At 40.1% G+C, this 24,859-nt stretch overlaps 1 protein-coding gene across 5 annotated transcripts in view; it reads right to left on the bottom strand.

Annotated features, from left to right (window-relative positions):
- SAMD12 (sterile alpha motif domain containing 12) overlaps positions 1-24,859 on the bottom strand; it is a 169,377-nt gene that overhangs the window by 135,868 nt on the left and 8,650 nt on the right. For all 5 annotated transcript variants that reach the window (XM_071738252.1, XM_071738250.1, XM_071738249.1 and 2 more), the window contains exon 2: positions 15,305-15,483. In XM_071738252.1, coding sequence (XP_071594353.1) covers positions 15,305-15,483 — 179 coding nt within the window. The remainder of the gene's footprint in view (positions 1-15,304; positions 15,484-24,859) is intronic.

Here is a 24,859-nt window from a genome sequence, read left to right on the forward strand (position 1 = left end):
AACTTGGTTCCCTTCTCTTTCTTGGATCATTTACTTACAGCTTAAGCTTACATGAAAAAATCACCCTAATCCTTCAAGTTTCTTTTTGCAGGAAGACCAGTGGTGTCAGGCAGCAAGCAGCAGGCAGTTCTGAAGATTCACTGTAGGGGCAAATTCATCTCACGAGCCAAAATTTATCACTTGGTTATGTAGCTGATGTTCTGTACACAGACCTCTGCAAAAAAGACACACTTAACTTCAGGCATTTCAGTTTTCCCACTAGGTCTGTCATGCTGTTCTGCTGCCCAGATCAGGGGTTTCACCTCCACAGCAACCTTAGGGCAATGATACTTTTACAAAATTAACACATTTAACTTTTTATCTCCAGAGCCAGCATCTTTTCTGAATAATAAAAATGCAGGCAGGTCCAGTAATACTTCAATCACGTTAACGAGGAATTCTTTATTTTTATGCAGCTTTTTATAATCATCCAACTACCAACAAATAAATTACACCAGGTAAAACTCACAATTGCATCGATTCATTTAAGCCTTTTCTAAGAAGCATTATATTTAAAATTAAGCTAATTCCTAGCTATCCAGAAATAGCAGGTAGAGTTGCAAAGTTAATATGCAAAAGAAAACTTAGAACCACAAATGACTTGCCAAATCTGCTTTGCAATTTCATTTCAGGCCACGTTTTTGCAGTGTCTTACAGGCCAGTTGCCAAGCTGAATTAGTCTGCTATATATGCTCCAGTCCACAATGTTTGATCAACATTTTAATGCTGAAAGCTTATGAATTTGTCTGCGTTCAAAACAATACACATTCACAAGCAGAAGCAGTTAACTGAAAAAATTTGAGGATGGAGAATGTTTCAAAGAAACTTGGGCAACAATTTTTAATTTTTTTGTCTGTCCCTCAAACATTGAGGGACATGTCTCCATTTTCTAATCTCCCAGATACAAGAATTCAGACAAACGAACTGCTAAGGAATGTTATGAGACCTTTTACATGAAAACACAGTCAAGCAGAGGCAGCACGAATAAATAGCTGATATAAAGAGCACCATCTACTGACAGGCAGAATTTTGACATATCCAGTCAGTTTTGCAAAGCACTGCATGGGGCTTCCATATAATCTAGCTTTTAGGGAATTCAGCTTTTGTTTGGAAATGTGTAGTGCTTTTCACATTTACTTTCTCACCTTGCCCATCTCTTCTATGCCACCCAAGCTGCTCTCCTGCCAGTGGCTCACAAGGCAGCCCACTCACTCCAAGATGCAGCAGCACAGTTCTAGCAGTCGCCCCCCCCAGGTATCTTCCCATTTTTCTCCCATTTCACTTTGCCGTTGAAGCTTCCTAAACGGAGCTCCTCACCCATCCTGCTTTGTACATAGCTGCTATACCACCATTTTACAACTGTAACTTAACATTTTTATTAGCTGCTGTTTATGAGGACGTGTTTCCAAAGCCTCCTTATTCGACAAGGATTTTCCACTAAAGTCAAACACTTTTAAATTGTCCCTAGATGAGACACAATCACCTTATGATTACTGCTAGCTTCAAGGTTTACTTCATGAGATGAAATATCTTCCTATGGCAGAGGTTTATATCTTTCTCTTGGAAGGGATTACAAAGAAGTGGAGGTTTCTTCCTTACTTATTTTCTACTGCTGGTTTATTTCTTTGAACACACTACTATGACCTTTTATTATTTTACTAAACAAAGTTATCAGCAGATAAGAAAAGGTTGCTTCCTGACAGAGAAGAAAATATTATCAATATCCTCAAATGGTTCTAATGCTATTTTCTTGGCTAGTATAATCAGAAGTAACCTTTAGGAATGCTATTTAACATGTTGATCACTTCTAAACTCAGGCAAAACACACAGTAGAAATGCCCTGAACCATCCTGGCACACTGTCTGAAAGCACTTGCTAGATCTGTCACAGTTACTGGGCAAGATCTGTGCTGCGACACAGTAAGAGCTAGATTATTTTTTATGTATGTCTGGAGATAATAAAAATAGTAAATTAGAATCACTTTTCTATCAAATTCATCAAAATTCACTAGCCCTAAAGGCCTTCACTAGGAAACACTGGAATCAATTGTGAGAAATAATACCAAAAGTAGAAAAGAAATATTCATGTATTGGTTTTGCTTCACGTTTCTTCACTGATTAAGGTCTCAATAACACATCTAAAGCTTATCACTTGTATTTTTATATAGCAAGCAGATTCCTAAGGCCAATGAAATTAAATTTACTGGTTTTGTACAATAACTCTTGTCAATCAGTTTAGAACAGGATTGCAATATAAACAACAATATGAGCTTTGCTAAGGGAGAATGTGTAGTCAACCTGTTAATACATGTGGCAGATCCATACCCATTAATAAAACTATGAGAGGAACTTTCAAATAGGTAGGAAAGTTTCAAGCTGTAATGTGTTTAATAGCCCTACTTCCTGGGGTAGGAACAGTACTTTTATTCTTCTGATGCAATTGCATGCAGCAGCAATATTTTTCTGGTTTTACATCTTCCTCAATTCTAAGATTTGTAAATTCAGTGGGATATTCAGACTCATCCTAAAAATTATTCTTCCTTAGCATTGTATTTCATCCTCTGCAGTCAAATTCTCTTTTGTTACACATACTTGGCTACTTTGCCTGTTCTCCATCCATAACCAGCTACTATTCTTGCAGCAAATACGTTTCTTGGCTTTTTCTTTTATCTTTTGAGCTCAGTTATATACCTGGCTATGAAATGGGTAATTTCACTGTTCCCTATTCTATTGATCATATAATTATAGCACTGGATGCAGAAGGCTGCTATATTTATGCAGACAAAAAAGGTTTGTAACCTAGTGTTTTGCTGCAAGATCAGTTCTCATCTGTAACACATTAGGACAAACAAGCATTTGGTAAAGCTGCTGAAGTGGTATAAAATTAAAACACATTTGGTTATTAGCATTACTACTCTTTTAGAATAATTGCATTGCATGTTCCTCTTCTGAATGTGATTCAGTCTAGCTTTATTTCCACTGAACTTCCACAGACTTTTCTGTCAGCAGCAAAGCAGTACTGTCCCTAACTACTGCCAGCATGGGAAAGTGATTAAAATAAGCCAAATTGACACAGAAATGCTGCCAAAGAGGACAGTTCTCACTGGCTGGTCTTGACCAACTAGTACAGAATACTGTATGATTAATAAGTCAGTGTGAGATAATTGTGGTCCATGGTAAAGTGTTCTTACTGAAGTAAAAGAACTGAAGAGTCAACTCAGTAAAATGAGAAAAAGCAGAGGTTGGGAACTGAAACAGTCTGCAGGAATTTCACCACTAAATGGGGTATTTTTTTACCACATTTACATTACCACACCCTCCTCCAGCCTGGCAGAAGCCTTGGCAAAATCCTAAAGAATTGAATAAAATTTTATCAACAATGGCCCAGTTTTATTTGCCACTGCTGTGTCATAAATAGAGGAGCTAATTTAATTCTCAAGTTCAGTCTCATCTGTTAATTTTATTTTATGACTTTAGAATAACTTGCAATTTGCTTTAATTATTTTAGAGCATAATAATTGGATGCACTTTGGTGTGTGTATTTTTTTCCCCCCAGATTTTAGGCCTGTTCAGATAACCTGACTACATTCTACCATATTCTTGGAATCAAAAGCTAAGATAACTTCCTTTCTAATTATTCTTCTTTTTGGCTTTTATCAGCATTTTTGTGTCCTTTGGAACCTGGAAACTGGGACAGGGGAAAAAAAGTCAACAGGAAAAAAAAAAAAAAAAGAAAACATGGAGAAGTAAAATATTGTTTTCCTCCCAGTAAAAGCAATATGGGTCAAGAGGTAGTAACGGACACATACAACTCACTGAATTTCATTTAGATTAGAGTGTTTAATCATCATTCTCAGTTCTTACCTGATCTAAACATTTCATTTTGCACTGATTTTTCTCTTTTTCTTCCCTTCAAAAATACTGCTAAAAATAAATCCTTCCAATACTAAATTATTTCTTCAGAGCATAGGGGACCATGAAACAACAGTTATGGAAAACAAAATCTGGTAATTACTCAGGCAAAATAAGTTTTCCAGAATAATCTGCTACCAGTTACTAGGGACAATTAACTGCAGTTTGCAAGCCATAAAGTAGCCTTCCCTACAGAAAAAGAAAACGGTAGTGACAGCTTAATAAGCATGAACTTTAACAAGCATTTCAGATTTTTCTACAGTCAACAATAAATGTTTCAGAAAAGCTTAGTCCATGGAATAACACTCAGTTTTTCTCATCAACTGCACAAATCACCATCTAATGCTGAAATGTTGGCAATTAGGCTATTTGTTCTTAATGACAAACCTGAAATAAACCTCAAATTCTGAGTCACCAAAAGAGAAGCAAGTTTGCAAGAGTCTTTATTCTGAGGAAGGACATGTGATTTTGATAGTCTTCATATCCAGAAAGTTTTTCTATTTAATTAGCAAGGATATTGATTATTTAAAAATGCATCTTCAAAAAGACACACAACCTTTATTTAGATAGCAGAGTGTATTACTGGCATAGGTATGCTGAAGTTCAGTCACATCTACCTTTTCATAATGAAAACACATTCACAAAATCTTTCACAATCTAAAGTGTATTGCTAAGAATGAAAGCAATCAGCCTTGAATAAAAGATGAATTAATAGCAGTTCTAAAACCATTAGATACAGACTCTATTGTCATGCTTTTGTTTAAAGGAAAGGAAAAAAAGGAGAGGGTGTCTAGGTCAGCAAAGTCATCAGTAGTTGATGGATGCATTTAGACATTAGAGAAAAAAGGAAAATAGGCAGAACATAATACCTACTTACGAGATTCTCTATGTTAAGGATAGAAAAAAGGGCCTCAAAATACACAGTAACTCCTTGTTCAGAGCTGAAGGTTTTCTATTTTTAGGTATGCATGTCGAGGGCACATTTAACCCTAGAAGTCCAGTGTGATGCACCATGACAGTATTAATTTCTAGAGGTTGGTTCAATTAGAAATATTCATTTTACCAAGTACATTTTCTGAGAACAGCCCGTACCAGTAACAGCTACAACCCTCAGAGTGAGGAACTAGGAGGTAAGGGAGATAGAACTGATGCTCCAGACCATATTAATGAATGGTAGCAGTTGTGTGGTTATCTGCAGGTAGGAAGGAAATGCAGTATTTACATAGTAAGAAATGGCCAATTTAATGGATTCCTATAACCCAAAATGGTGACTCCCTCTCCCCAACAGCCCAAGCCACACACTCAAGCTGCTTCTTCTGCTGCAGCTCTTCAGGTTTCAAGGGGAAGGGTCCCACCTGTGAGCTGCTCCAGGCCATAAAGGGGGCACAGCTGCCCACAGCTTCTCTCACTGCACACTGGCAGTCAGACTAGGGGCAAGCCCCAAGCAGATTTTGCTGGTTATTCAATCTGAATCAGGCACAGGTGAGTTTTAGTAGCACTGCACCACAGGGACCAGTATCATCAGCATCTCCCATTTCAGGCAACAGTTTGCAAAGCAAGACTGAATACTACATAACTCTTAACTGGTCATAAGTGAAGAGGAAAGATACAAGCTCTAGGGGTAACAAGATTGGTTTGGCAGGTGAAGTGAAGACTGAACTGGTGGGCAGAAGACCATGATGTGTCAGTCTGTAGGGTCTCACAGGACTGGTAGACGAGAATATGAAAACACCACAAATTTGCATGAACAGGAGACACTTCAGAAGCTAAAATAAGTAAATAGCCTAAAAACAGTAATATCTTTTCTCTTCTTAAACTGTGGGTTTGTTGGTGGGATTGGATCCACATTTCCTAATCTCTTAAAGCAAAATTACTTAGGAGGTTTGATGCCACTGCCACCAACTGTCCTTCTCTGGAGACATTCCAAACCTGTGTGGACATGTTCCTATGTGACCTCCTGTAACTGACCCTGCTCTGCCAGGGGTGTTGGATCGATGATCTTTTAAGGTCCCTTCCAACCCCTAACTCTCTGTGATGATGTGAACAGCATTTTTCTTTACCAAGAGGTGAAGATCTCAGCTGCTCATTAATTCAAAAAGCATCAAATTCAAAAAGCATCCTGTTGCACTGCTTCCTCCCTCCTTTCCCTTCCTCCTCCCTCTGCTTTTTCATTCCTGACTTACAACACTTCTTTTGATTTTAAAAAAGAATACTTGGATATAATTTTTAGTTTTGAACTAATCTTGCAATCACCCAGAGTGGTTAATGACAATAGGAAAGCACCCCATCAACATAACTGGAAGCACAGGAGTACTAAAAGTAGGACAGAGGCACTTAAAGCCACCCCCAGGCTAAATCACTGTATCAAAGTTTCACTCAGTAACATCACAGACCCCATGCTACTAGCAAATCACTTACTCACAAAAATTAATGTGGGAAAGGGAAGAATTGCCTCTTATTGAACACTGTATTCTCTTAACTGTCTGCTTGCCCCACTGATAATACACAGCATCATATAAAATGCCTGCTTTAACATTTGGGAGATGTTTTCCTGCTCCCTGCAGTGGCACATCAGCTATACAGTAATCTGCAGCTGAGTGTGGAAGAGAGATAAAACAGAAACACTGAAGTCCACATTCAGAAATAGCTGAAAAGAGCTACTATTTGCAAAGTGTGAAATGAAAGCATACTGAAATGCCTCCTCGATTTTAGTTCATTATTGCTGGCATTTTTGCAGTGCCTAGAGGCCCTAAGCTAGACAAGATACTCCTCAGAGCTAAACAGCATGCACATTCTAGCCCTCATCCACTAAATATTTTCAGTCAAAACCTGAGGCATGACACAGTTGAAGCACCAGTGGAGGCCTTCACCACTGCCCACATGGAAAACAGTGGGAGAATCTGTCCCATGGAGAGGAAGGGGAAGAGGCAACAAATGTGCTGCTGCTGCATTTGTAATTCTCAGCAGCCTGATCAAGCCAATGCTTTCCAGTTTTCAGGGTCACACTTCAGAGCTTTTGGACAACCAACTTTACATACATACACACACACGCAGATAACAAAATTTTAGTAGGAAATTTATTCCAAATCTCAGTTTTCTACTGAAATAGCAATGTTAATTATCATCATTCTTCTACAGTTGGAAAAATTGAGCCACAGAGCAAGAACTTCCCTTCCAGTGAGAACTGACTTCTGAAGCCCAAGACCAATTAAAATGAAACACACACTTCAATAATTTCCTTTTAATCCACAAGTGAGACTCTTTTTCATATTAAACAGTATTTGCTTGCCAGAAGATCATCTGGAACATAGCCATATACATGAGAATAGCCTGTCCTAATCATTTTAAGTATAATTTTTGAGGTCAATACAGATTCTGAAATACAGGCTCCTGGCATAAGGCTTCACCTCCATTGATAACCATTTCAACACTAAATGCAGAGGCTGGTTAGCTAGTAAGGCACAGGACAGAACTGAGTTTGAGGTCTGAATACTTAACCTCAAGTGCCAGTGCAGTCCCTAAAAACGTAGACAGATCCAGCTGAGAGGTGCTCACTTCAGACCGAGTCTGATCCCTCTCTACACTCCTCAGAGCACACTGAATAGATCTACACCAAAGATAACTGGACTTTAGACACCCAGTTTACACACAGACAATTTAAGTTGCCCTCATCAACAATTCCACCTACAGTAACTAAGGGAAAGACAGACTCCACCCTGCCCCAGGCCACCCTTTTCCATACACTCCGAATGAAATCCCTTCCCTCTTTAGTCCTTCACTCTGAGGGAGAGCTTGACAGGTTGATAACACAAGAAACACCCTTCAGACATTATCAAAGCTATTACAGCCCCATACCCCTTATGCAATTGTGACACATTTCACTTCTAGTGCTCAGCAATTATGTTATTTTTTCAAAATGGAATAGAAGAAATAAGTCCCTCTTGTAGAAAGGTGAACTACAGCAATTGCTAATCAGTTTTGTCAGAAGTGTCCAGTGAACACACGTGGAACATTAATGAAATTATTGTTATAACTCAGATGAGACACACTATTTGCAGAACTGCAGTGTCAGGAGTGGAGCATTAAACTGCTTTCCCATTTTAAATGTTAAATTGGTTCTATAATACATCTTGTAATCCCTCTAATCACAACGCTATTATTTTCTTTACTTGGCAATTCTATACTTTCCCTTTCCCATCAAGGCAGCTGCATTATTAAAATACAGTTTTATTTTTGAAACAATCTCTATGACGCCCTTAAAGTAGCTTCAAAGTGAAAGCAAAGGGTTTGGATGGCTTTATGGAGCAGTTTCACAACAAGGCAAGCAGTAGAACTGGCACTGTAAGTACATTATGCATCCACATGCTGTATGGAATTGCTTTTTCCTCTAAAAGCTGCTCAATCTTTTAATCTATGTTTCTTTTTCCCCCAACAAGAGGAAGTCCTTTTAAATAATGTGTCTGTGTCTACATGTGTCTATAGTATTGGATATCCTACTTATTTGAAGAGTACTGCCATGGCTTCTTGATGCTTATGTTTGCTAATATGTACTGTAATTGCTGCTCCTTTTCACACTAGTGTAGTGGGAAAGAACACAAATTTCACATTGATAGCTTTCACAGAACGGGAGCCATATCAGACTACATTTCCCTCCTTATGCTCCATCAGCTGCCTCTTTGTAGCCATCTGCTCCCTCCTGCCCTACGCCAGGACTGCCTTTGCTGGCTGCAGCAGAAGCCACAGCTCTGCTCAGCATTTGTGCAGCCCCTGGCACACCCCAGGGTCACAGACTGCACCATTTCCCACAGGACAACCCCTTCCCATCCTTCACATGTGTGCACTGTGTGAATGGTTTCACATGCATGCACCAGTGAAAAGGTTTTCATTGTTGATTTTTTGGTGAAAGTCCAACTGTAAAAAGCCTGACAACCAGCGATTTCTTTTCCTATCATCACCTGACCTGAAGTCATAGACAATGCATGCTCTTACAGATGAATGTGATAAAGGATCCCTTTAAATAGTTTGTAAGGTCAGTCAATAGTAGTCTTTAAGAGTAAACTTCATCTGTTCCACTTACACCCATCTAAAGAGCTAAGCATTAGTCTGAGCTAATTGTTCTGACTTCCTAGGAAAAGAGAAGCAATAGGAAAATAATCCCACCTTGTGAGGGGGGTGAAGGAGAAGGAAATGAATCATGGTCCTTTGTAGTTGCCCTTCTTTTCCCCTCACTCTCCTGGGCAAAGCACAACAAAGTAACTCAGGCAAGATCTCCCACTTAAGTGCAGCTGCTGTCAGGGCAGATGATATTTCAGAATCCCCAAGCACACAGGATGAGCAGAAGAAGCTGGATCTTTTATGCTGACTGTAGAAACCTTGCTGCAAAAATGTGGGCCTTCATATTACACTATTTATAACAATAATGGATGACGTAGCAAAGGGGGAAAATTCACTACAAGAATATACTTGGATTCTGAATCAGGCATTTGTCCTCCTATGAATTGCTGGCTTGCAGGACACCAACAGAGAGAGATGTTTCTTGTTTTCCAGGCTTATAACAATTTTAAACCAAGCAGATACGTTTTGCACTACAAGTAGGGTTATTCTAGTACTTCAGTTACAGGGAAATCCCCCAAAGTGATAAAAAAGCCCCATCAGCCTCAGCTGTTTGAAATGTAGGGTCACCCAGCACTCCTGTGTCACCGCTCAGGAGAGGTTTGTTCACTGCATAGTCCTGAAACTTCAGAGTCCACAATCATGAAGGACAGGATTAGGAAGGAACAGATAAATACACATCAAACATTTGACCCCCCAGTTTAGACACCTTGAAGCAAGACAACATGCATTACTTATAACTATGCAACATATGAAAGCAAAAGTCTATTAAAAATGAAGATAGAAGTGATCACTCTATTGTGTATTACTAATAATTGCAGAATGAGACATGAGAAAGGCAGATTGCCCTGACGTAGCTATTTCATTGGATATTAAAATGTTTTAAAATCCACCTCAAACATACTGTACACTCAAGATTCTATACCTATTTTATACCTGTTTTTTCCTAGTCATAACAATGATCCAACGCAATAAGTGGTGATTTGTCACTATTGCAGTCAAAGAATGGAGAAAGAAAATAAATAAATAATCAAATAAATAAATAAATAAATCACACTCACAGAATCACAGAATGTTTTAGGTCGGAAGAGACCTCCAGGATCATCCAGTCCAGCCTTTGACCAACACCATAAATTAACTGCTAAACTTTGTCCCCAAGGACCAGGTCCAAAAGCCTTTTAAATGCCTCCAGGGATAGTGACTCCACCACTGTCCTGGTCAGGCCATTCCAATGCCTGACAACCCTCTCAGTGAAAAAATATTTCCTAACATCCAGCCTAAATCTCCCCTGGCACAGCTTCCCTCCATTTCCTCTGGTCCTTTCACAGTTTACTAAGGAGAAGAGGCTTTTTCCCTCCTCACTCCAACCTCCCTTGAGGTAGCTGAAGAGAGCAATAAGGTCTCCTCTCAGCCTCCTCTTCTCCAGACCAAACACCCCCAGCTCCCCAGCCACTCCTCTCAGGACTCGTGCTCCAGGCCCTTCATGAGCTTCGTTGCCCTTCTCTGGACACTCTCCTGCACTTCCATGTCCCTCCTATAGTGAGGTGCCCAGAACTGAACACAGTACTCAAGATGCAGCCTCACCAGAGCCGAGTACAGAGGGACAGTCACCTCCCTATTCCTGATGGCCACAGTGTTCCTAATACAAGCCAGGATTCCACTGGCCTTCTTGTGCACTCTGCTGACTCATATTATGTCGGCTGTCAACCAATACCCTCAGGTCCCTTTCCAACTTACAGCTTTTTAACCACACTTCCCCAAGTCTGTAGCTTACCATGGGGTTGTTATGACCCAGGTGCAAGACCTGGCATTTGGCCTTGTTAAATCTCCTACAATTAACCTTGGCCCATTGGTCCAACCTACGTCCTGCTGTAAGGCTTCCCTACCCTCCAGCAGATCGACGCAGCCACCTAGTTTGGTGTCATCTGCAGATTTACTGAGGGCACACTCAATCCCCTCATCCAAATCATTAATGTATCTATTGGTTTTCATCACGGTGATCTGATGTGGACACTGGTAATCCGTTCACTACTTCCCTACGATAATCAACTAAGAAAAGCTAACTTTCTGTCAGTACAGTAACATTTTGCTACACAGGCTTTGCACCTCCACTGGGATACATGTAGTGGTCAGCAATTCAAAGACCCTCCCACACTATTTTAAAGCAAATCCTGGAGGAGTGGGACAGCCCAGCTGGGGCTATTTTGAACCTCATTTTGACAGGCAAAACATTTTTTAACTTCAGCCAGTCCAATCTGGGTTCTTCTCTACATATCCTATGTCCACCACAAGTTTCACAGGAGGGGGACAGTTGGAAGACAAAGCGAAATGGTAAAACCTCATTGTCTCAGTTCAGTGGCCATTGTTTCTCAAGCAGTTGCACAAAAAAAAAAAAAAAAACCAAACAAAAAGACCCCCACAAACACCAACTCTAATGAGAGAATAGTTAAAGGACTTTTTTTTTTTTTTTTTTAATTTTTATAACTGACAAAACACTTACATTTTTAAGAATAATTCAATGAGACTGTTATTACCCAGACAGCTCACTCTTCTGTGCCTGGACATTTCATCCAACACTTGACACACACCAAAAATTTTCCTGAGCAGAGAACTCTCCAGGAAGCCAAAGGAGCTGCTTCCATCTTAATCAGTCCTGAACTGGATTCAATAATCCAAGATAAATTCTCATCTTCTTGTTACCGAATTCAGTCAGCCCCTCACAGTGTTGTTCAATGTAATTTTTTTTAAGAAAACAAGAAGTAACCAAAAGAACTGAGCTAAACTGCAACAAAAGCTATAGTCTACCAGTGTCTATATAGACAGAATATGGATCAACAGAAGGCAAGAAAAAGAAGGTTCTCAGGTCTAACAGTTTCTCTTCATTGTCTTAGTAACATTTTAAACTGCTAATTTGTCTCTGAGTAAGATAAGAAAACTGCCATTGCAAATGCTAGATAAAAAGTCTAACTGTGACTATCTTGAAAAAGCTTTTATTATTTGCTATTGGTGCTACCACAAAAAGTGTAGACAAAGGGCGTCACCAGATATGCACACTTTACTTAGGAATCAAACTTTCCTGAATAAATAATCCTCTTCTAATAAGTGGCAAAGCCAGTTTGGGTCTCATGCTTACAGTGGTTGTATGAGTGCAGCTTTTAGGAAGCCTTGATAAAAGTTAAAACTTCTGTAAGTGATTAATCTTGTCATAAAAGTTGCCTTCTGTTGCAGCCTATACACAGGGAAGTACCAGACTCCAGAAGTACAGTAAAACTTCTAAAATTTTTTTAACAGAATTCTAGAGTTCTGTTCTAGTCATGTTTATCTAGATATAACTATGATATTAAACCCAAACAAACCTGACATAAGAGCCAGAAGTACCATTTTAGTGAAAAAAATATAAGAATTACAGAAAACATACACAACAGAGGTTAGATGTAGAGGGTGTTAAAAAACAATACACATTTTAAAAATGCATATTAGAAAACATTCTTGCTTTCTCTAATGAACTTTTTTGCTCTGTAAAAGGGTCCACCAAGCTGCCTGTATTTTTTAATATACCATTAATACTGAAAAATCAGTGAGTGACCATGAAAGTACGTATGTTGATGTACATAAATACTCTTTAAAATACATATATAAAACATAAAAGTTAAGTATTTTTACACTTTCTATAATTTCCTTAGCTTGCATTATATCCTGTATATTATCTAAGTCTCACTGGATTGTGCCTACAAGTACAAATATGAATAAACTGGGCCTTTTTGTGGACTTGCTCACATTTATAACAAGGTGGTTCCTTAGGGAACCAGCTGAGGGAGACAAGATTCCTGTTCCATTTTCCATTAAATTATACAAAAATTAGATTCCATACTCATCAGGAGCTTCTAAACAAGTGATCCTTCATTTGCTACACTTTCTCCTGTCTGCATCCCAAATATAAAAACAAACACTTGTGCTGCCCTATTTACTTTATAGTATCTGCATATGAAGGATCTTCAAATCTATAAGTTGTAGTACTGTGGATAGGAGGTATGTGCTAATACTATTTGAATATATGCATCTGCAAAAGAAACCTTTTTCAAAAACAACGGAGCAATGAGGAAACAAATGGATCTGTGCACATTTTATTTACAATACTTTCCTTTGATTCCCACTCATCTTTCCACTGTATAAATATGATTGCATGGATAATGTTTCATAACAGCTTAATTCAGCTCTTAAAGCCACAAAAGTTAACAACCCCAAGTCTATATTCACATCTGAGGATAAAGCAGTAAGATTTTTAAATTTAAGGCAGAGCAGGCCAGGCAGTCCTCCTCAGTCTATGTGCCATATGAATCCAGAGAGAAAATGTCACTAAGTTAACACAACACATAAAAACCAGAGTTACTGAAAAGGCAGGAATACGTTCAGAAAAACTGTCACTTCATTAACTTGATACTGTTATGCTAAGCTTATTCCATCAAGCAAGCAAGTTTTTGTTTGTTCAGTACTTGGTTTATTTCTGAAGTTGAGCATGCTTCAAATTTAAAAACAAAGATACTGTAATCAGACTTAGGAAACCAATAGTTGATTTCACTACTTAAAGAGCACTACACCTCCCCTCTTCCCCACCTATCTTCAGCAGGGACAGCCTTATAAATTATTTTCTATTCATCAGTCCAACAAGTACACTTCATAGAGTGGAAACAAGGAAACAAGCTCCATTACATTAAATCACCAAGGTATTTCATCCTGTTTTTCAACTACAATGAGCCTTTTGCAAGCAAAGACAAGCTTGATCTGCCTGTGTTCTGTGTCAACTGCATGAGCCCATTTTCAGCTGGAAGGTCAATTGTGTCATTTGGCTTCTTCATGCCCAAGCTTGTAAGATCTCTGAGCTTAGCATTCACCTTTAGCTTTCAATACAGAACAGATTTTCATCTGGTGACGTTGAAATGCATCATTAGATGAGCTTTGACTCAAAGCCCATTCAAAATCTGGTGGTCTTGTTACCAAACAGATGATTCATAGCAATAAACACAAACCTATTCTTCAAGGGTTCAAGTGAAATCAGCACCTTGCTGGATAACTGGCCACAAAGCATTTATCAGTGCCAGCCTATACTGGATCTAGTTCAATGACTTAAGATAGGATGAAATGAGTGTCAGTTGTAGTAATTTAAAGCTAAACATTTTGGATAAAAATAAGAATTAAGAGTTCACATGAATTCTTTATTGCCAAGGCAACTGTTCAACAAATTTAATGCTATTTTATTCTAAAATTGAAAGGCATCACAATTGTGTGTATATTGTTTGTTAGATTTATAGCAGGGATGACAGGGGATGACAGTAGGAAATGCTCTCACTTCCTCAGTCATGGAATTAATTGTTACTGCCACTTGGGGGCCTCTAAAAAAAAAGAAAAAACAACAAAAAAACCCACCTCATTTTATGTGCTCTGTTAGCTCCCAAAAATCTCAGATTCAATAAAAGTTCAGTTTTCAACTCTGCAGAAATCACCCCCAAAACCCTGGTTTTAGATCTTTAAAGATCAAAATCCTTATCAACTGATAAGGATTTTAAAGAATCTTTCTTAATTTTTTTTTAAACATTATTTTATTTTTCATTCTAGTTTAAAACATATTAGATATAAAAAAAATTTTATTCTAAAACCAAAGTGTCTGGAGCAAACACATTTATCTGCATTTGGTAGTCATGTCTGCTACACACAAGAAACAGCAGCTTATGAATGAGAGCAGACACTTCATTTGTCTTTAGAAATTCACGACTGAAGTATATAGAAGAACTGATCTCAAATTTTGCATAAAATTAGTTAAAAAGCTATTAAACTCAGATTGCTATATAAAAATTCATGTATTCATATATGTGTAGCACCCTTCTTTTCCTATACCTGCCTCAGGAAAAAAATAAACAAGCGAACAAAAAACAGTCAAGGAAAACATTGACTCCCATTCTGGTTGTTACCCAAGTCATTTGGGAAAGAAACCTCCACAGTGCTTGAAAAAGCATAATTGCATTATTTCAATTATTTTCAACCAGAAAAAAAAAAAAAAAGTAGGATATTGCAATGTACAAGATATGCGTGGTATAAAACTCCACGGCAATACCTTGCTTCTGTAACACCCACTTCCTCAGACTGCTACTTTTGCACATTTGCATGTGCTTCTTAATCAGTAGCCAGGTCTTCAAGAAGCCTGGATTCTTTAAGACTCCTCAAAACAATAATGCAGTCCTACCTACCTTAGATATTTCTGGTTCCACTTGTTGTCTCTTGGGTGTCTCTTTTGCCTCAGGTCCTTTTGGAGTACTGGTGTTCTTAACAGAGGATGACTCAACTCCTTCACCTTCAAGTTGCAGATTAATACCTTCTGCAGGGACAGGGTGATCAATACCATTTGGATTCAGATTGCAATGGATAGCTGAAAAAAAAAATCAAGAAAGAGAAAACACTGCTTAGGAAAGAAGAATCCAGTGGGGTATAAACATGTATCACAAAGTGTGCACAAGTGCCATGGGGTAATCACAGCTGTGTCAGATCATGGCAAAAGAATCCCTGTACCCTGACGTTGATTCAGGGCAAGATATTTGGGACAGAAAATGAGAGGCAACACAGCACTATAGAAGGCTATTTAGTGCAGGCTATTGTGCTCAACTGTGCTCTGCTGGATTCACTACAGTGTCCAGGACTCAGCTTTTACAAGGGTAGGAAAGTATATATCCCATGTATTTATCATAAAGCCAAATTTTTTTTCCTAGGCAAGCAAGTTAAAGTTTTCTCTTACATTTTCAACTACTACAATATTCTAGGTCTTAAACAATGTGGGATAAGTAAGCTGTGTACAACAAGTTTGTCTCTGCACAGAGTGATGACTTCCCCAGCTGATTATCTCTCCTTCAGCACTTTGCACCACTGCAAATTACCACCTACAACATCCTAACAAGCAAGTGGGATGTACTCTCTAGGAGCATATAATGAGGTGTGGACTAATGAAAGCAAAATGAGGAAAACAGCCAGAGGAAAAACTAAAACAAGTGAAAACCATACCACAGAAATGCATATTTAGAACTACTACTAGTTCAATTTTCTGTCTGAAATTTCACAGTTCCAACACTCACATAGAGAGCGACCTTAACAAACTTCTTGGCATGTGTAAAAATGTTAAGATGTGTGGATCCTAAGGCAACTTCCCCTTCATGCAAGTATCTGATTTGTGCATTCATGCTCCTGGATAGCTGCACTACTTCTAGCACTACTCCTAATTAATGGTGCCAACTTCCCCTACACCAACATCCTGTACTCAGCCCTGGTGAGGCCACACCTCGAGTCCTGTGTCCAGTTCTGGGCCCCTCAGTTCAGGAAGGATATCGAGGTCCTGGAGCAGGTCCAAAGGAGGGCAACCAGGCTGGTGAAGGGACTCGAGCACAGATCCTATAAGGAGAGGCTGAGGGAGCTGGGGGTGTTCAGCCTGGAGAAGAGGAGGCTCAGAGGAGACCTCATCACTCTCTACAACTCCCTGAAAGGAGGTTGTAGCCAGGTGGGGGTTGGTCTCTTTTCCCAGGCAACCCTCAGCAAGACAAGAGGGCACAAGAGGTCTCAAGTTGTGCCAGGGGAGGTTTAGGTTGGACATTAGAAAGAATTTCTTTACTGAGAGGGTGATCAGGCATTGGAATGGGCTGCCCTGGGAAGTGGTGGATTCTCTGTCCCTGGAGATATTTAAAAAGAGACTGGATGTGGCACTCAGTGCCATGGTCTGGTAACTGCAGCGGGAGTGGATCAAGGGTTGGACTTGATGATCTCTGAGGTCCCTTCCAACCCAGCCAATTCTATGATTTCCCAAACCAACTCCAAGGAGCCCTTCCCTCATTACAGCTGCAGCTTTTCTACTTGCAAATCTCGCTCTTCTCTTGTTCAAACCAATTTTGTAGGTTGACTGACCAAACCACTTGTGATGCAAAATCCTTCTGGCATTGCCTTTTACTGGTAAAGAGTAAAAATCAGGTAACTGTTTTCAAGTTACTCCTTTCCTTCTACAGGTTTTCTCAGCCACAACACCGAGTCAATCCAAAACATAAATACATAAACCAAAATAATGTTAGTGGAGGCATCTCCATAACTTTTTAGTCCTTTGTTTCTAGGCACACTCCATACCTACCCATGCCTAGAATTTAGTTTTGTCATGGCTTCAAGACTGTAATGGAACTTGAACTTGATTTTTTTTTTCCCTTGCAGGACCTCTTTCTGTGTCAGAGAAAATGCAAAATCCTTTTTATTTCTGTAGTGAAGCTAACAGGCTTCATTTGCTCTGGCTGTACAGCCATTATGGGGAGGTATCCAGAACCTGCCAAGCTATTATGATGAAGTGAGTCTTTGGGGCTTTTAAGTTTCCATGGGAGGTTTCAAAAACATACTAGTTTGTTGTTTATACTTACGGCACCATGTCTTAAAATACCCCCCCCCCAAAATAAATACTTTTTTTTTAAATCTTTTTTTTTTTTTTTTTTTTTTTTTTTAAATCATATCCACCTATCATTATCTCCTCTAGATAGACTACCTCTAGACAGACTACCTGAAAGAAACAAGTAATCACTATTGACTACTTTGCTTATCTGCCAGACCACAGGAAAGATGTACGTGATCCACCAAGACAGACCTTTTCGCAGCACAAAGAGGATGGAAACTGTTTTGTTAGTAGCAAAACTGACTTTCTCCTTCACAAAAAATGGGAGTCATCCTAACCAATATGCAAAAGTCCTCCCAGTGAATCCTGCTCCAGCAAGGGCTGGAATTAGCAGTGAGAGACTGCTGTGGAACGTGGGCCATCCAAATTCCTTTATCTTCTGCAAGTATCTTGCCTAGCTGAGTAAGACTCCCACATGAATCTTTGAAATGCTAACACACCTCAGCAGCATTCAGAAACGTTTTGGCTGTCAAACCCCTTCCAGTGCTTGATAGAGGGAAAGCACAAGGCACAGCGGGACTTAACTGCCAGAAAGGATGCTGCCAGCAGCAAACTCCCTGAGGATTGCAACTCCTCCCTTCCCAGTACCCCCAGACAATACAGATCAGGGAGAAGGTTGGTAGGGGATGGATGAGGAAAGCCTTCTGGGCTACAGCATTGATTTACCATGCATTACAGGGAACAAATTATCAAGATTTCTGTTACATGATAGCATAAGCATCACCTGGATGGCTTAAAAAAAAAAACCCACAAATCACATGGCAAGATGCTGCTTGACTCTTAGGCCATGATTTTTTCAGGAGTAACAAACGTCAGTGCTGTTTATATAATGTAATACAATCCTTCTTCAGGATACAAAAGAGAGAAAAAATTGGAGAGGCTGCTTGTGATTATATACATGCTCAGTACTTTTTTTTAATTGAAAAGTGGTGACTGGTTAAAAGAAACATAGGCTACCTCAGGACTTTTCCAAAGTTGCTGATATTGGGAGGGAGGGGGAACTGAAACAGCTGTTCCATTTCCTAGGGCAGATGGAGAAGGAAAGAGTTCATGTCTTTCCTTCACCCCCACATCAGTCTCAGCCTACCAAACATTTGGACTGAATCTGTTCCTCAAGGAAGAAAAAGGGTGTGGGGAGAAAGCAGACTGAAGGACAGGAGGAAAAAAGGTACCTCAGTCATGTGGCCAGGCTCATCTCTCTGTCATGAGCCTATCTCATGTAGCCAGCTCTATTGTTTTTCCATAGTACTGCCTACAACTCAGCTACACGGAGGGTAGGAAGGAAAGAGTATGTGCTTGTGTGGATCTTCTTTCCTGTTACCACACAGAAATACTTACACTTCCATCTTCATGGCAGATGCAGGTGGAGCTCTTGTGTCCTTTTAAACATCAATACAAACTGTATTTGCTCCCTTTCAAGATTTGTTAAAAGCAGGAAGAGAGGTCAAGAATTGGTCAGAAATAACATATTATCTTCTTAAATCAGCACCTTACATCATTTGACCAAGGTAAGACCAGCACTAAACTAAGGATCAACTATGCAAAACTAAAGGGGCTGAGGAGCTGACAGCACCCAGGGTTAAAGTCTTGTAGAACTGAGCCTAAGAAAAAGAGTCTTACAAATTAATCACAAATCACCAACTTTATCACAACCCAACTGTTGTGAATAGTCAGCTAAGGCTGATTCCTCTTAACTATTTTTCAATATTTAGTGGCATTTTTGGGGAAAAAAGTCTACAGACAGATGAATAGTTTCTTGCCAAAATACTTGTTCAGGCTCTTACTTCACGTTATGCTGGTATTGGGTAATGCTCATTCCACCCTCTGCATTCGGATCATTTTCCCACACCACTGCTGTGACAGTATCCCCACTGACTCAGCACCTCTTCACTCCGCCAAATTAAATCCACCTCATTATTCCCAGACTTTGAAAGTCCATCAAGACCCCAAACCCTGCCCTCCAAACTAGCTAAAAGTATCAGCCTAGTACCTGTAGTATCAGAAAATAACAAAATAGTACAGGTTGGAAGGGACCTCTAAAGATAGTCCAATCCCCTGCAGTAAGAAGGGACACCCTCAGTAGATCAGGTTGCTCAGAGCCTCATCAAACGTCACATTAGATTTTAAAATAGAATCTCATCCAATATTACAGAATCACAGAATTGTCACTGTTGGAAAAGACCTCTAAGATGACCACATTCAACTGCCACCACCCCCCACATTAAAATAAACAAAAAATATATAATAATATCTCTATCACCTTGTCCACTAAAGTATGTCCTGAAGTCCCTCATCTACACAGTTTTTAAATACATCCAGGGATGGGGAACTGCACCACCACCTCCCTGTGCAGTCCATTCCAACATCTAACCTCTCAGTAAAGAAATTCTTCCTAATATCAAGTTTAATATCTAATTATCTAATATCCAGTCACCTCCCGTCGTGCAACTTCAAGCCACCTCTTCTCATTCTCTCATTATTTATTTGAGAGAGGAGTAGAGCATCCACCTCCCTACAACGTCCTCTCAGGTAGGTGAAGAGAGCGATAAGGTCTTCTCTTCTCCAAACTAAACATCCCCAATTCCATCAGCCTCTCCTCATAAAACTTGTTCTCCAGATCCTTCACTAACTTGGTTGCCCTTCTATGAACTTGTAGCAGCTTCCCCAGCAGCTCAAAGTATTTCTTGTAGTGGAGGGCCCAGATCTGAAGGCAGTACTTGAGATGCAGCCTCACCAGTGCCAAAGGCAGGGGCACAATCACTTCCCTTCTCCTCCTGGCCACACTATTCCTGATACAATCAGGATGTTGCTGGCGTTCTTGGCCACCTGCAAATATTCTTACATGAAATCTCAATATTTATGTATCATCAATGAGTCTCACTAATACAACTCTACATCCAGTTTCAGAGAACTTTAATTCTCTTTTCGCTGTTTAACCCCACTTAACAGTTGATTAACACTGTGTCTCCCCTCATGATCCCCAACACTTGTCAGTTAACTTGGACTGAAACCTTTTTGTGGTGGGAACTTGTTTTCATTTGAAGAGGGAAGGTGGATATTCTGTACAGCTCTGACTCCACAGCAACAAGCACATGCTGAATGATGCTGACAGACACAGTAACACAGATCCACAGATTACATTTATGAAACAAACTACTATTTAAAACAAAGGTAATTAAGTGCTTTTGTACTTCTCTGCAAGAAAGCAGTAAGTGGAGCACTCAAAATGAAAAAAGGACATCTGTCCTAAAAAACTAGGGAAGAACAAATAATGCAATACACAGTGTATTTTTCCACTTGCTAGAACACAAACCCAAGTCCTGTCCAAGTAGACAGAGCAACAAAATTGCCCTGCAGAAGCTGGTATGTGTGAGCTAAGCTCTGTGCCCATGCAGATCCCTTATGCCATGTTTATGCAGTTCAAAAGGAGAGCTCCCAGGGAATGGTGAATGTTCCCCTTGCTACCTTCCTCCCAACCTTCCTCCCATACACGCTGCCTCCCATATGGCAAGCACCCAAGAGACAGCTTGTCTGAGCACACTGAGTGGGACACAGGTCACCAAGTGCCATGGTAAGTTAGTGGTACTGAGGGCAAGGCTTGCATTTTACTGGAGGGTCCTCTGTAAATCCTGTCATGAAAAAAGTCTGAAGGTACCCTTCTAAACACAGCCTTGACACATCCAAAGTTTTGCATGGGCAGGTGGAAGCTCTTTGCCTCTCCATCCGTAGGCTCAAGACTTAGCACATCAAATAATGATCAGTCGCTACCTCTGTGCTCTCTGCTGCCTACCATGTCAAATGTTTCATAACTGCTTGTTTCAGTGGGAATACTGCTGGCTGCTTATATTTTAAGCAGATCAATTAAGGCTATATTAGAGCATATTTGGCAAGTACTTGAGTTACATGCAATAACAATTGTTCTATTCTAAAAAGCGATGGAGTAAAAATAGCATCTTCTTACTCATCTGCCCTGTTCTGTGTGCATCACAGTCATATGCTAGCTTTTGCTATTTGGAGACAAAAGGCAGGCACAGGAGATACATCAAACTCTAATAATGCTTAGAAAACTTTAATGTGTCAACTACTGGCAAGCATGCAAGCTCCATTTTATGTATTCATGCTATAAACAGCTGCACAATGCTAGGAGGTGAATCCATATGGTCCACTTGCTACTTCCACCATAAAATGCCACATTGTTGAAAATGACAGCAGAAGTCTGTACAGCTGGAACATTAACAAACTCAGTCAGACATAGCAGGGACCTCATAGAAAGAATCTAAGACCTTTTCAGTCATCTCAAGGCTTCATGAAGATTTAACAGGTATTTACAGGAAAGGGGATCCTGCAAGAACTTTGGACAGCAGCTCTTACTAAGCCTCTTCCTTCCATCCCTGTCATGGTCAAAGGCAAACCAAATCTCCAACTACATCAAATTCTGCAGTCAACACTTTCAGTCAGACTTCTACATTCAGATTCTGCATTTCAATACCAAGCAGTGAAACAGCATCCCTAGAGCTTCTTGCTGGCTGTCATTCACAACCTGCTTTAACTGGGTTGGTCAGATTCAGGAAGACATTCAAATTGAGAGCATTAAGATCTTGTTCCAGATTGAGATGTCTGCTCACAGTGACTGAACAAGCAAAAAGGACCCACATTGCAAAGCCCTCCTCATATTCCCAGAAGCTTGTACTTCATTAGTAACTCTGAATATCCCTAGAAAACAACTGGATTGTTTCAAAGATTGCCTTACCTGAGCAGTTGTCACCACTTCTACAATACTAAAGCAAGATTAAAGCCAGCTAATAAATACAACAGTAATTTGTAATAAGTTCCTGTAACTCCCATGGATGAGTCCATCTGCCTCATCTATTAGTTTCTAGTTTTGAGAAAGTTTTTCCTGTAGGAATTACTTTTCCATTCAGTCCTATCTACAGCTAAGGTAAATCAGCAGTTTCCCCAACCCATCATTTCAGACCAGCTGAAACTGCAGTTAAGATCCCATGAGCCTAACCTGCTGCTTATGTTGCCAGCTGGTAAATACTGCTGGCAGCCTGCTGACCTTCAAGATTTTGCCCCCTTTGTTTCTCAGATCTGCCTATCTACACACCACCAAACTAGCAGCATTCTCACAGAAGCCCACAAAATCAGGAAGGACCTTTTCTGCTTCAGGACAGATAATACTGATTTACCAGAAACCCCCTCTAAGGCTGAAGTGCCAAAGTATTTTGCTGAAGCACTGTAGGTGTCTAGCTATCTGCTTTCTGCTGGTCAGCATCAAAAATCAGCATTAAGCAATTACAAATAGGCTGTGCCAAAAGCCAGTGCTGAGCCGTGGGGTGCTTTACAAGTAAGTGCTACTGATGAGCTCTACCTCTAGGTTTTGAGTTCAAAGCTCAGACACAGACACCAAGGCTTGGCAGACACAGCAGCACACTGCTGGTCATAGAATCATAGAATTGGCTGGGTTGGAAGGGACCTCAGAGATCATCAAGTCCAACCCTTGATCCACTCCCGCTGCAGTTACCAGACCATGGCACTGAGTGCCACATCCAGTCTCTTTTTAAATATCTCCAGGGACAGAGAATCCACCACTTCCCTGGGCAGCCCATTCCAATGCTTGATCACCCTCTCAGTAAAGAAATTCTTTCTAATGTCCAACCTAAACCTCCCCCGGCACAACTTGAGACCTCTTGTGCCCTCTTGTCTTGCTGAGGGTTGCCTGGGAAAAGAGACCAACCCCCACCTGGCTACAACCTCCTTTCAGGGAGTTGTAGAGAGTGATGAGGTCTCCCCTGAGCCTCCTCTTCTTCAGGCTGAACAGCCCCAGCTCCCTCAGCCTCTCCTCATAGGATCTGTGCTCGAGTCCCTTCACCAGCCTGGTTGCCCTCCTTTGGACCCGCTCCAGGACCTTGATATCCTTCCTGAACTGAGGGGCCCAGAACTGGACACAGTACTCGAGGTGTGGCCTCACCAGCACTGAGTACAGGTTCCATCAGGTCCCTCCAGAGAGCTGCCTGCTTGTGCTGAGAGAAGACAGACACCTCAGCTGTCTACAGAACAAAATCATTAAGCCCAGAACAAGAAAATCTTTTATGTGTTAAGTTTTCCCTTTAAGACCTTCATCCAATCAAGATATTTATAAACTTAAGTTTAAGTTCAGCTAAGACATTTACTTGTGCATTTTTGACAGTTTTCCTACTGGAAAGTACTTATTTTGTATATGGAAATATCCACTTGCCATCCCTTATGTCAGACTTTAGCAAATGCTGTAAACATAGAAGACAGTTTCTGCTACACTTGCTCTTCAGGAGACAGACTGCACATTCTCACTAGATAGATTTTGGAGCCTCAGCAATGCAAGTTCTGCCTTTGTAACAGCAGCAGGATTTCATGATGAAAAACAGGTACAGTGACTGGACAGTCAAATTATTTCCAAAGCATCTTCTCATTCCCCATTAATAAGTGTATAATTGAGCAGTAGATTAGAGTACAAAACAATCACTTATTTTGAAAACTAATTTTATCCTCTGCTAATAAGAAGGCTTGTGTGATAATCTACGAAGATTCTCCTGAAAAGTGAGGAAACTGTCACTTTCGAGTTTTTGAGATGTACAAATTTGAAATCAAAGCAGGTGCTACAGAAGTAGTATGAAAAACAAAAACAAAAGTAAAAAATCAGTGGGTAGATAAAGAGTAAGTGACCTAAAATAATGTTCTCTCTGAAAGAAAATTATCCACTATACCCTGTAACAGTCACTCACCAACTGATTTGGGCAAATTCCAGACCAGGCACCACTGCTGCCTTCCAAGGACTGCACAGTGAATATGGACAGAAAGTAGAAAAAATAAAGAACTAACCTAGGGAAGAAACAAGGCTTCAGTAGTTCCACTATTCCTGGAAGAAACTTGCCTTGCAATCACTGCTTAGCTAATTACACTCCACCACAATTTATATTTCTAAGAATGCCTAATCTCAAGTCCTAATGGCACTACTATTCAGTGCTATAATCACCCAGCATTACATCAGAAACCTTTTCTAAACACTAGTGAGCCTATCCAGCATGTAAAGAATGGGTCAGACACACACACAGAGGTTAAGTCTTTATTCCAACATCAGAGGTGCCCTGTCCCAGTCACGCAGCACAGATCTCTGCATTTTCCCTACTCATAAAAGCTGGTGTCTGCTGAACATGCAGCACAGAACTGCCTGCAACTCAGCTGTGGATCCAGGCTTTATTTCTTGCCCCATGAATGATGTACAGAGTGAGCAAAAAGCAAAAGAATATTTATTCATTCTCACTAGCATAACTAGTTTGTAATGTGGCTGTTACATTAG

The sequence above is a fragment of the Heliangelus exortis genome, chromosome 2, assembly GCF_036169615.1.
Source record: "Heliangelus exortis chromosome 2, bHelExo1.hap1, whole genome shotgun sequence".
Taxonomy (NCBI): Eukaryota; Metazoa; Chordata; class Aves; order Apodiformes; family Trochilidae; genus Heliangelus; species Heliangelus exortis.